The sequence below is a fragment of the Tenrec ecaudatus genome, chromosome 5 (genome assembly GCF_050624435.1).
Source record: "Tenrec ecaudatus isolate mTenEca1 chromosome 5, mTenEca1.hap1, whole genome shotgun sequence".
Classification (NCBI taxonomy): Eukaryota; Metazoa; Chordata; class Mammalia; order Afrosoricida; family Tenrecidae; genus Tenrec; species Tenrec ecaudatus.
The window spans coordinates 173,571,115-173,584,660 of record NC_134534.1 but is presented as its reverse complement, the minus strand read 5'-3'; the positions used below and the strand labels follow the sequence as shown (position 1 = coordinate 173,584,660).

General features: G+C 47.9%; 1 protein-coding gene across 1 annotated transcript in view; it reads left to right on the top strand.

The window, feature by feature from the left end:
- The window catches only part of CCNY (cyclin Y), a 206,122-nt gene that overhangs the window by 148,828 nt on the left and 43,748 nt on the right, over positions 1-13,546 (top strand). The window contains exon 3 of the mRNA XM_075550275.1: positions 10,252-10,286. Within this exon, the coding sequence (XP_075406390.1) occupies positions 10,252-10,286 (35 nt within the window). The remainder of the gene's footprint in view (positions 1-10,251; positions 10,287-13,546) is intronic.

Sequence of the window (13,546 nt, the reverse complement as noted above, 5' to 3'; positions counted from 1 at the left end):
CAGAGGAAAGATTTCGTGGCACAGAGAATGGTGGAGCTTCATCTCATGTCCTTCGTACTTGCTGTCAGAAGGGACTAATCCCTGGAGAAAAAGAACCTGCGTTAAAAAAATAAAAAGAGAGGGCAGAGCCAGAGAGATGGCTCTCCCGGAGTTGGGTTGGCACAGTAGCTGCAGCAAAGCGACAGTGGTGAGGAAGGTGTGGGTCTTGACAGTGCCCCCTTCTTTTAAACGGGGACTCGCTCCGGTGGAACCAGCTCAGCAGCCCCGAACAAGAGTACAGATCTTGAGGGAGCAGGCTGCTCGGGCTTTTCTCTCGTACAGCAGCTGGTGGGCCTCACGCGTAAGTCGCTTGCTTAGCAGTCGAGCACTTTAAGCACTGCACCACAAGCTAACCCGCTGGAGAGATTTCCTGACGACAGTCATCATGAAAGGAATGCATGTTGAATCAAGCTGCCAGAACCGGTAGCCTAAACTCAGACTGTCTGCCTGATCTTATACGAGTCTTTGAACCTTCCCGAGCCTCTGTGTTCTTGTGTGTGTAATCAAGGTCCCCCTCTCCCCCAAAAGATTGCTGGAGAGACCGCCCAGGACAGGGTGAGCTTCCCACACATGTAATTCCATACAACCCGAATGCTTTGGAGTTCTGCTGGTGCACTGCACTCAGCACGGGCCTGCTGCCCGACCCACGTGGGGACTCTGCCATCTTCTACGATTGCCCCCGACTTCATATCCTTACCTCCCGTCTGCTCGCTCTCTCCCGGGAAAGCATTGTTTCTCCTCACCTTCCAGTCAAATCTGGAGGTGGTCAGGTCTGCAGGGATCCCAGCCAGCACGAGGTAGCATCTCTTTAGGAAAGGGATCATAGCACTTTGAGCCTCACAGTACAAAGGAAAAAAAGTAAAGCCCCCACCTTGTGTACCCGATGAAATGTCGGATGGGTTAACTCGTTGCACAGTAACTTTAGTAAATATAATTACAAGTATTTGGGGAAAATATAAATATTTAACTTCGGAATGGGAAAGGAAAGCCAAGGAAGAAACTCTAAAAACGAAGACTTTCTTGGGTCAAGATGCATTAAAATTAAGTAATCAAAAGGAAAAGCATTGCATTACACAAAGAATGGATGCCTTCACATGTTAAAACATTGTTAAAGGACCCACGCAAAAACTGACCTGCCAACAGAAGGATGCATTTCTGTTGGTCTGTTTGTGTATGTACATACTCACCTGTGCTTATGTATAAATATGTTTACCAGCAACAGTACACATAATAGATCTGTTGAAGTATGCTCAGAGACAAGACTTTCATGGTGATGAAATCAGAGTATTAATCGTGATTAGTCTATGAGTATATATTTCAGCTCTTTTCTGGATGGGGGTGGGACACAAAAAATACTTTTGTTTCTATGTGTACTTCTTCATGGTGCTCTATGGTTTCCAAATTTTCTACAGTAAACATGCATTTCTTCTATAATCAGAAGAAAAGCTTAAAAAGAATCCCTATATTCACGTCTCTGTGCTTCTGAAACTCGCTGGCCCTTGATATTCCCTAGACCATAGGTTCCTAAACTTATTTGACCTACTGCTCCCACTTCAGAAAAATAAAATTCCCCAGCTCCTCTGCAGCAATGAAAAGCTTGTGTGCCGTAGCCCATTAGTCCCAGAAAGGTGTAGGTATCCACTTTACAGCCCCTTGGATCCTTCCAGTGCTCCACAGCAGGCAGCAGCACCTCCCACTTTGGGAAACACTGCTCTCGAAGAGGCACAGAACCTCTCAAGTTAACTTGAAATTCAGATGGATCCTGCTCTGAATACCTCCTAATCCCTCCCCCAAACTGGCTCCTCTGTGTGACTGGTCTGCACTAGGCATCTTTGAACATTTTCTTTTCATTTGGACTTCCCCTGTCATGTAAAGAAGGCTCCATTTCTCTGGGCCCCAGGTTTAGAAACAAACTTTAGGTCCAGAACAAATCAGAATAAGCCCCATTCTTGTGAGAGTTGAAGTTTTTTTTGTCACCAACTGAACTTGCTTCCTCCGGAAAGGGCGACGTGCCTGGGGAAATGATCTCACCAGTCTGGCTGGTGCGGGGAGCCTTCTCTCCAGGAAGAGCTTGCTGCCCTTCGCCCCCCACCCTCACCCCCAGTCCTTTGAGCAGGCTAGCTGTCAGTGCTCCAGGGACAGGACCCTCACGTGTCTTTGTATCCTCTTCAGAACCATGGTTAAAGAAGGGGCTCAATAAGTGTGTCTTGAAGGAAGTAAAGTACTGAATTTACCGAGTTCTTGAAAACTGAAGGAATTGTGTGATAATCTGAAACGATTGTCAGGAAACTTAATATTGCAATTTGTATTTGGTTAGGAGCCGTGGTGCTGTTGCGGTTATGCATTAGGCTGCTAACGGAAAGGCCGGCGGTTCTAAACCACTAGGTGCTCCTGAGTAGAAAGATGAAGCTTTCTTCTCCCTTAGAAAGTCCCGGTCTCGGAATCTCAGGGGCAGTTCTGCCCTGTCCTACAGGTTGGCTTTGATTAACTGGTAGTGAGTGTCTTTATTCAGAGCCTACTCTGAATATGATACCCACCGGGAAAAGTCATTTTGAAAAGGGGTGGGGAGAGGACGGGACCCGTTTAGTTGGACCCCTATTTTTGCGCTCGACATTGTCCGAGTCTTCCCAGGAATCTGTTTCACATCTCAAAACAGTGCTCTGTGGTTCTTTATCATCAGAGCCTCCCCGTGTGTGACCCGCCAATCTTTACAGCCAGACTACCGAGCAGGTGAGAGATTCTTTCCGTTCTAGCCCTGTTCATGTTTCAGTCTAATAGTTCATTTTATTTTAGAATGAGCGTGCATTAATGCAGCTTCCAGGAGAATGTCCAACGTTACGGGTGCTACCCTAGGAGGGAGGCACATCTAGAGCTGGGATGGGAGCCTTTGTCTGCCAAGGCCCATCTGAATATGTTGAGCATCCTTCTCGGGCCACACTGGTCTGTGATAGCTGGTCAGGCGTGTGATGTTAGCTGCCACTGATGATTTCGAGTGCCTTCTTGATGGCACTGAACAACCGATGGCCCGTGGGCTGGGTGGTTCCCACCCCTGGCCTAGAGTCTACGTTCCCAAACAGGGCATGCATCATTGGAATCACGTGCAACTACAAAATTCTGTGCCCCCCCCCCCCCCCGCTGAGATTTTGTTTCATTAGATTGCAAATACAGTCTGGGGACCTTTAGGTTCGCCAGGCCCCCAGGTAAGTCCAATGATCAGCAGAGTCTGGGAGTCTAAGCTCTCTAGCAGGGGTAGGGACTATCTGGCCCTTGGGCCATGCCATGGAAGGCCCTCAAAATCAATACCTGGGCCCATTACTCCCTACGGAAGAGAAACACTTCCCGCCACCACGCGGTTGCTGCTGTAAGTGCCGACTCTTACACCACCACCGCATGCCAACACTGCCAGTCCTGTGCCACCTGCACAGCTGTTCCTGTACTTGAGCCCATTGTTGCAGCCACTGTGTCAGTCCATCTCATCGAGGCCACCTTATTTTGCGCCCCCTTCACTTTATCAAGCATCATGTCCTTCTCCAGGGACTGGTCTCTTCTGACAGCTTGTCCAGAGTGCATAATTCCAGGGGGAAGTTCATTCAGTGTTTGACCAGTATCACCCTCAAGTGCTGTTATGAATATCCCAATGGCCTTTGTTAGGACAAAAGATTCACTAGCCCGGGTCTAGGGGAGGGAGTAGGGAAGCCAGGTAAACCATCTCTGACCCACGCTTGCCCATCTCCTCACTCCCTGTGCAGACCTGCCTCATTCTCAAGAGAAGGGTGCTGGTGAGATGCTAATGACACCTTAGTGTTTGCTGACTCTAGGGATGGATGACTGGGACTTGCCACAGGAAGGGGCACTTTAGAAGCCGAAGAGAGGAAACCCAGGCAATTACTTTTAATGGTTGTTTTTAAAGAGATAAACTAGAACACATTTAGATTGTTACAGATTACCAATAATTAGTCAGCAGTTCGAAACCACCAGCCACTCCTCCGGAGGAAGATGGGGCTTTCTGCTCCAGTACAGAGTGACAGTCTCAGAAACCCACAGAGTCAGTTCTACCCTTTTCGATGGGGTTGCTTGGAGTCAGAATCAGCTCAGTGGCATGGCAGTGAGTTTATTTATTTTAGGGGTATTTTATTCAAAAAGTTGTGTGGGTGATGATAAAAATGTACATAAAATTTGAGCCCTTGAATGTGAAGCGTAATCACATCCAACTTTCCCACTTCTCCATCATCTTGGACACCAGCCTCTCACATAGCACTTTCTCTCACTGGCCTTAGCCCGGGAACTAGGGCCCAGCTCACACATGAAAGGAACTCATCATTCACACAGCCAACCAGGCAGGTACCAGCCACAAGTTCTCCACTGACATCTCAAACTGCTGGTCGCAAAGGTGTGGTGTTTTCCCCACTCCTCTTCCAGGAGGCCAATCGCAAGCTTGGGAGCCCCCTTATGTTTCCCCAATTTTACTGCCGAATCTGCCTCCCTCTTTGGATTCGGTAACTTGCCGGAATGACTAACAGAATTCTCAGGAAGAATGAAACTGGTGATTATAGATTTGCTCTTGCCAAAGAATACAAATCTTCCTCTCAGAAGGAAGAGGTGCGTGGGTGAAGCCTGGGAGAGTTCCCAGTGTGCAGCCTCCATGACCCAAACTCAACACGTTTGCCTGCAGGGTTCTCAGCAGCCAGTGCCCATTGGCCCCTCAGTGCATACACTGATGGCCCCGTCACACCTCCTGAGGGCAGCTGGCCTGGGCCAACCTGGTGAAGCTCTTATCTAGCTAGCCCCGCTTATTAGCACAAATCCCCAGCTTTGGTCCGGGGCTTTCCTGTAGGGAAGTTCCACTTGTTCCCAGGGCTGTTTCACAGAACCCAAGGACAGAGACCGAAACTGTATTACACACCAAACTGAAGAAAATTTACATCGGTGTCAATGTGGAAAGGGAGTGTCCCGCAGTGATCTAACTGAAGTTAATAGTTTCCCCCCCTACAAATTGCAGTCTACTTGATGTCCTTTGAGGAGCCCTGGTGACGTAGTGGTTATAAATTGGGCCACTCACTGCAAGGCAGGCAGTTCAAAACCACCAGACGTCATCAGGACCCGCTTTAAAAAAAACAAGAAAAAAGGCCTGGAGATCCCCAGAGCCTGCCCTCCCTCCCTTGGGAATCTCCCAGCCTGTTCCCCTTGGTTTTCCAGTCTGTATCTAGTTTTGTTGGTTGCCTTTAGAGTAGTTCTCATATGATCTTTGTCTCTTTGGGGTTAGGTTTACACAGCAGGATATCCCCAGGCCCATCCATGTCATGAGGTGCTTCATGGTTTCCTTATTGTTTGTTTCCCAGAGTTCCTTTAGAAGGCTTATTTTGAAAGCCTTTAATGTAATTTCTGTGTAAGTCATTGTGGATTCTCATAATAGTCCATTAAAAATCATCTTAACAAACTTGAGTAGATTGGATCAAAGGAGGTGCCTATCATTCTTCTCCCAGGAACAATAAGAATTATGACCCACATCAGTGTATTGCCAGTTTTCTCACACAAAGCGCACTGCGCCTCTATTAATGCACTGAATTATGTAGGACCTCGGAAAACTCCAGCGATTTTGATTAATATGTTATTCTCAAACCAAAATATTGAGGTTTTAAAGATGATTAAAGCCAACTATTTGAAATGAGCCAGCATTGCTTCTGCCATTACATAAAACATGATAGCTAAAGCGCTTTGAATTTCAGAACTGATTAATGGCCTGCATGGTTTCAAATTTATATTAAAGACAGATTTAGATGGGGATAGTTTTGTCAGTTTCTTTTGGTGAGGCCCATGTGAGAGATTCCGCTTATTTAATTGGACCTTTTCTACAATTGCAGTGCCCTAGACCTGCTCCAACTAGCCTGGCCCAAAGGAGAAAGGACTTTTAGGGATACCAGGTATCTCAGAAATCTCCCGAGCAATTGCAAATAGGGACTAAAAGCCATTAAGCATTAAGGCAACACAGCCTCCTTCCTAAAAGCATCTCCCTCCTTAACTACTCCCCTCACACACACACCCCAGTGGGTTTTTTTGTTGTTGTTGGTTGGTTGGTTTTTGTTTCTTGGGTTTCTTCTTGTTGGTTTGTGCGGCAGATATGTGAGAGGCTTCCCAGAGGCAGTTTAATAATACCCTAGGCAGCCCAGAGGACTCAGCCTATAGTTCTGTCTCTGGCCAAGTGTTCTTCGAGTGAACAGGGTACCAGTCAACAAAGGGAAAGACATGGGGTGGGGGAGGGGGAGATGAAATCCAAGGAAAAGGAACTGCAAACCTCCAAGGGTCTCCTAGTGGAGTCACATACCTACCATCTACCCACTGCCATCAAGTCAGTCCCGACTCCTGGTGACTGAAGGACAGGCTGTCACTGTATGGGACAGACAGCACCATCTTTCGCTGAGGCTTCCCAAGGCAGCCTGACCTGGCCGTTAGCAGCTCAGTACTTACACTTACTCCTCCACGAGGGTTCCCACGGAGTCACACAGGACAGGCTTACTCTCCCAGCGTGAGTTAGGACAACATGTGTGAACTGTTGCCAGCCAGAAAGGGTTTTTATGTCTTTTTATTGGGCCTGAACATGTAAGTAGACTCTGTCTGATATGGACCAAATTTCCAGACTCCCAGAAAGGAAGCAGGATTTTCTATGTTCTTTGTGCAATGTTTAGACCCAGTGAGCCATTCTTAGGAAAACCAAATTTCCAGACTCCAGCCAAGGGCCAGATCTGCTGTCTAAAGGGCCCTTTTCTGCACAGTAAGAGGCACTCTCACCCCACCCCCGAGTGTACATGCCCCCTGTAAATTGTCCTTATTGCATACCGTCTGGTTAATTCTGATTTCTAGTGACAGAGTAGAACCGCCCCATAGAGTTTCCTAGACTGTAGTAATTTACGGAATCAGAATACTACATCTTTTCCCCATAAACAGCTAAGTGCATGTGTTAGGCATGTATGTGTCTTGTCTGTCTGTCTCACTGGTTTTGCTGAGAGAGAAGTGGGAGTGGGAAAGAAATTTTTATTAGGCAAATGGTTCCCACGATTGTAGATGTGGGTAAGTCCAGTCTGGTTTCAAGTTTGTGAATCAGATGTTAAGTTGGAGGCTTCTCTTGACTCATGCAGCGTTCGGGCTGATGAACATGGGATCAGCTGCAGAGGCAGATGAATGCAAGGTCAGGAGGTCAGGCTTGTGCCTGGAGAAGAGAATGAATTCAAAGTTGACAATTCAGATGCCAGGCCCTCGATGGCTCCCAGAATCGACAGACAATATGGCAGGCTGTTGGTTCAAGTGCCCCCCAAAAGAGATCGAAGAGCCAGATGCAAGATCCAGACTCAGCAAAAGCAAACAAGGTTTCCCCAACATCCACTTATCTGTAGGAAGTAGACCATACCCCTGAGGAAGCCTCCTTTCAGTTGCCTCAGGACTGTGACCCAAGTCTGGTAAAGAATTAGCCTCAGGAACTCCCAGGGACAGTTCTGCCTTGCCCAGAAGGGTCTCTGTGGGTTGGCGTCAACTCCGTGGCAGTGAGTTTGATTGTGGTTGGTGGCCTCAGTAAGAAGGTCGCACTCCACCACCTGCGGGGCTGTTCAAAGCAGATCCTATCATGGCACTGATTACATGACATTAGGTCACATCATGGAGAATTTCTAAGCCTCAACTGCCGAACCACTGTGAATCCTGGCCCAGCTAGGGTGACACCAAATCCAGCCATCATAGTGAGTTTGAACCCCCGACCTTTGGGTCAGCAGCCACATGTTTAACTGTTGTGCCACCAGGATGCCCTTCTGTAAGTAGTGCCTTCTGGTAAGGCACCAGGGGTGATGAGCTAGCATCTTGAGTGAGCCCCAGCCGCAGATTCCAGGAGAATCTAGAGTCGGACAGCTACTCGGATCCAAGTAGTTATGGTCAGGGAAATGCGTCCAAAACCTATTGCTGGGCCACCATAGGAAATGCTAAGTATCAACTCGGGACTTTGATGGAACTGTGCCAGATCTAAGACCCATGTAGAAAGTACCGTATATACTCAAGTATAAGTGGACCCAAATATCAGCCAAGGCACCTAATTTTACCACAAAAACTGCATTAAAAATATGCTGAGAAAACTCGGCTTAAACACAAGCAATATATGGTATTGTTGTTATAGCCCACATCAACCAATGGGAAATCACTGCAGAAATGCCACACCCCATGTATGTAACGTGGCCAGAAGAACAGTAACTTACCGTATACACTTGAATAATAAGCCGACCCGAGTATAAGTCGAGGTACCTAATTATTACCTGGGAAACCAGAAAAACTGATTGACTCGAGTATAAGTCTAGGGTGGGAAATGCAAGATGTGAATTAACACAGAGACCAGAGGGGAGAGACGGAGCGCAGCCACAGACACATCCTTACCAGTTCAGCTGCTGGCGTAAGTGAATCACTGCAGGTGTTTCTGAGAATTGGAGCCGTCTACGGATGGCTCTGATTGGTTAGATGTGAGTAAGCAAACATTCAAAGCCCTGCAGTGTCAGCGGGGATTTGAATGAACAGTGGAGGAACGGCAATCACCCGCGAGATGTTACACCTCGCTGGGGTACCACTGACCCGTGTATAAGCCGAAACCCAGTTTTTCAGCACATTTTTTGGTGCTGAAAAACTTGGTTTAAACACGAGTATATACGGTAGTTCTGAATTGTTCAAAGGCAAAGAAGAGACAGGCACGCACGTACTCAGACATGCGTACACATATATGCACAGCCATAGACTTGATACACACTGAGACCTCTGTGTACACACATACATGCACATGCTTACAACTATGTCTTTCAGAGAGTCCTGTTCTGCGGGATACCTCATTTCTCCTGGGTTATGGTTATGGTCAGTAATGCTTTGGGGTTAGATCAGTTGCTGAGCACAATCTCCTGCTGGTTTGGGGGTGCTGGGTCTGTGTGAGGGGCCGCTTCCTTGTTCCCTGGGGGAGCAGATCAATTGCCTACAGACAGGCCTGTCTGATATTTGTTGTCAGTGCCTTTCCAAGTCACTTGGCGGTATTCCGCGATGAATTTTTGCTTTTGTCTTCTGAATCTCTTGGAGATATGGAGGAGGTCAGCATTCCTTTCAGAGAGGGATAAGACTTCTAAGGATGAGAGCACATGTGTGTTTGACTCCAGAAGTCACATGTAAATGACAGAGAAGTGATTCCTGGGCCCCAGGTCAGGCCAGGGCAGGAGGGGCAACTGAGAGCTTCTGGGCCTGCTCACGTGATGAACTGGATGAGCACACCATCATTTGAGAATGCTCTAAATACTGTCATTGATTCCCCAGGCTCAGTGTCACCTCAAGAAAGGAAACTCATTCTATATACCCTGAACTTGCTACATTGAGTAGTATGTACCTTAAATAAAATAAAAAAGCCCTTTGGTGGGCGGGGTGTGCAGAATTCAATAATACAGATCATGCAGGACGTCGTCTGAGCTTCCCTTCACGCTGCCGTGTCTGTGGGCCCGAGGGTCCCTGGTTTGAGAACCCCTCAGGTCTGCAGGCACTTGAGCATGGGTCACACTGTGTGCCCAAAGCCGTGTGAGAAACTAGTCTGGTGTTGATTGCATGTTTATCAGCCTCACTGTGGGCGGGGTGCCCAGAGTCCTGGAGCAGACTTCCTAGATGGAAGCCCAGTCTTACTCACCAGCACCCAGGTTGGTTTCCATGATGAATAACTCTTCTAACCTATGGCATCTGTCTTGTGTCTTGATACTGCTATGGATACCACTGTTTTTTTTTTTTGTTTGTTTGTTTTTAATTTTTATTCCCTCCATAAAGCATGGGGATTTTTATTGGACTGGCTGGGTTAAAAATAGCCCCGTTACTTGTTAATCAAATAAAATTAATGGGTTACATACAACTTTTATGTACTTTACTAATGGATATTGATACAGTTATTAAAACCTGTTCATTTTAGTTCCATTGATTTCATCTGCTGTTATTTTTCATTAGGTGCTCAGTTTGTGTAATGGGGTGCATTCCCCCCTGTGTTAGCCAACTGCAGACCTGCAAGCATGCAGCTGGTGTGCACTTATAATTGGTAATGGAACAAATGGGGACCTTTGGCTGGTGGCAGGATGGGCCCATGGACACACAGAGGCCCAGTTCTCAACCACCTGAGAGCAGTCGACGTGCAAGCATGTAACATTTCTGTTGCATCTTTTGTTTTCACAGTGAGAGAAAAACGCAAGAGTCTCTTCATTAACCATGTAAGTGAAACCCCACCTTCTTCTCAATGACCAGACTGTGCCTTTGAAAGCGCTCGCCTAACTGTCTGTGATGAGTGGAGACGGTCCACGCTTGGAAGAATGCGGAGAATGTTGCTATGCTGGAAGGCTGGGTCTCCCTTGTAGTGAAAGAAGTGTGGCTGAGGGCCCACTGTTGCAAGTGTTTCCCAGAAGGCCCAGCCTTGGCCATGGGAGGATGTGTGTGAACAATGCCAGAGGAAATGCCACCGCTCTGGCCAAATGGAAAAGTCCCTCGTTCCTTTAACTTTGAATCCTCTGCTCCCTCTGCCCCAGCCAGCCCGGAATCAGTCTTCCCTCTGTAAGCCTGCACCTTGCCAGTCACCGTCATTCTTTCTCACAGTCCCTTTGCTCTCCCAAATTGTTGTTTGTAGACCCAGTAGAGTTTGCACACTCTAGGCTAGGTGCTCAAATAAAGGTGACAAAGTTTACCTGTTCTGGTTTCCTGCCATGTCCCTGAGAGGCGCAGAGGGTTAGTGCTGAACTCTCCTAACTGAAACTGGGTGGTTTGAAGCCACCAGGGGCATCCCGGGAGAAAGACTGGGTGGTGTACTTGGTGCCAGACCACGTGGTCTCCTCCCGAGAAGTGACAGCTTGCAAACCTGTACAGCACAGGCATACTTGGGAAAAACACACGCTCTCTTGCCACCGAGCAGGAGGCCCCGAGGAGGCACGCTGCCCTTCTTTCTGGAGTGGCGGGAGTAGCTGGTGGGCTGCAGCCCCGTTGAGGCCGTGGAGCCACCTGAGAGGTTAGAGCTGCCCTCTCCTTTCCCGCCGAAGGTGTCATTTTCTTTAGCAAACCAGACCACCTCCATACCTGTAGGATGCTGAAGCAGGTAAATCATCAGCACAGGATGCTCCCAACTCTCATGCTGAAGACTCAAAGCATATAGTTGGCCTTCCAAGAGTCTTTCTCAGAACTTCAGACTTGCGGGCATTTAGCTGTGTGTACATCTGGAAGTGGCTGGGTGCTGAAGTGGGGGTATTGGAGAAACTGAAATCTCTAAAATCAGATTCTCTGCTTTTGGATTATCTGGGCTTATTTCTATTGAAAACATTATTACCCGCGGCGTTTGTGTACTTGGGTTGGGGTGGTGGTGGCGGCAGCTGCAGAGCCCTGGGGAGGTCTGTGACCCTCTGGAGGCAGTGCCACTCCTATGAGCACGTCTGTGCACTTTTCTGGGGGCCAGAGAGCCAGCAGTTGGCATCAGAGTCCTAAAGCAATTTGTGAGACCTTATCTGATTGTTTTATTTATTCATTTATTAGCATTGTTTTGGGGGCTCTTACAGCTCTTACAACATTCTATCCATCAATTGTGTCAAGCACATTTGTACAGACGTTGCCATCATTTTCCTTATCAGATTCATAAAGCACATTTGGCCCCTGGCATTAAAGGCTTCGGCATAAAGGATCTGTGGCAGTAAATTGTGCGTCACAGGAAATCCTGGTGAGCCTTGCCCTGCCTGCTTTGGGTTTTGACGAGAGTGCACAGGGAAAGCTGAGCGACTGGGAGTAATTACCTCCCTTTCTTTGCCCTGCTGGGTCCACGCGGACCCTTCGTGTTGGTTAGCATGTCTGCCAGAGACAAGGCCGGGCCGAGCTGCAGCCGTCCAGCCAGGCCGTTCTCACGTTTCCTGGCAGTTCTTTCAAAGATGTCTTGAAGGGAAAGGAGGGTGGGAATTGGTCCATGCCACCCCCGTTCTGATCGTGGTCCTGAGGAAGACGTGCCCTCCCGTGGCTTTAATCTGCGCGTAACCTCCCGCTTAGCATCGAGCCTGGTGCCACACTGAGCGAAGGTTGTCCCGAGGACACACAAGGTATCCCCCCTGTGTAACCAGCTCAGCCCTCCAACCTCTGTAACACCTCTGCCCTCCTGCCCAGAGAATGAAATCGCTGTGTTCTTGGGAGCTGCTCACAGGCAGTTGTCCCGCTCTAAAAGAAGTACCGTGTTAAGTGGCGTTATGTAATGAATGACCCAGTAACAGCATGACACCCCAATCTGTGAGCAGAGCTCACTGCAAATGAGCTCATCATTTGTGCCTACATTAGGAAAGGTATAGAAAAGCCATTCCAAACCCACCGAAATAGCATAACTCAATGAAATTACCTGCAGGTTCAGTTAGACTATTAGAGCAATTGGGTTTTCAGTGCTCGAGACTTGGGCTTAGCACATTTAGAGCCATAGAGGAGGGGCATGCGTCCGTAACCATCGGATCACCTGTCGAGTTCCTTATATGTGCCAGGCTCTGCTCTCTTGGGTTTAGTGGGTATGTATCGCAATAACTCTCTCTCTCAGCCTGTCACTGTTTATTATTCCCATTTTACAGCTGAGGAAAGTGAGGCACAGTTAACCAAATAAGTGCCGGTGCCAGGATTGGATCGATTGGCTTCAAAAGCCTGCCCAGCACCGCTTCGCAGGGAGCCCTGGTGGTACAGTGATTAAGGGCTTGTCTGTCACCTCTGAGGTGGAGAGTTTGAACGCCGTAGCCAGCTTTGCAGGAGAATGATGAGGCAGTCAGTTTCCATAGGGTTGGTCAGCCTTGGAAACCCGGAGGGCAGTTTTACACTCCGTATGGAACGTATATCAGTCAGAATCAGCTCAGCAGCCCTAGGCTTGTCTTTCAGTTTTTATACCACTGTTCACAGGATGATATCTCCTCCGACTTGGGCTGGCGTGATGTAGCTTGCTTGTATGAAGTTAGCACTCATGTTTGCAATTCGGTTGATACTGGGCAATCTGTAGGATTTTTTTCTGAATGTGGGTCCCAGCTAAAGTTGGTAACTTAATTTTATAAGCACTGGATGACAGTTACTCGTTGCCCTTGTTTGTGAAATTATTTCATTCTCTATTTGCTTTATATAAAAGGAATATTGTTTGTTTTTTTGTTTTTTTTTTTTGCTTTCTCTGCCACATTTCCAAAGAACTAACTTAGTAGATGCTGCTAAGGTAACTTACAAGGAAGCTCTTGTTGAAGAAAAGTGAAAGCAGTATATGAAGTTAAGCCATTTTGAGAAAGGTGGGCACGGTTCACTTTTTACTGTCGATGACAGCTACAGGGACAGTAGCCTCCTGCAGACCACACCCAACCCACGGCCCTGGAGCTGCTCTGGAGGGTGTCCTCGGCTGTCCCTCAGCATGGAAGCACAGAGTGCTACTGAGTTCCACTCGCAGACTTTGACCGGGAACGTTCTGAGGAAACGGGGCAATAGAGTGGAACCCCAG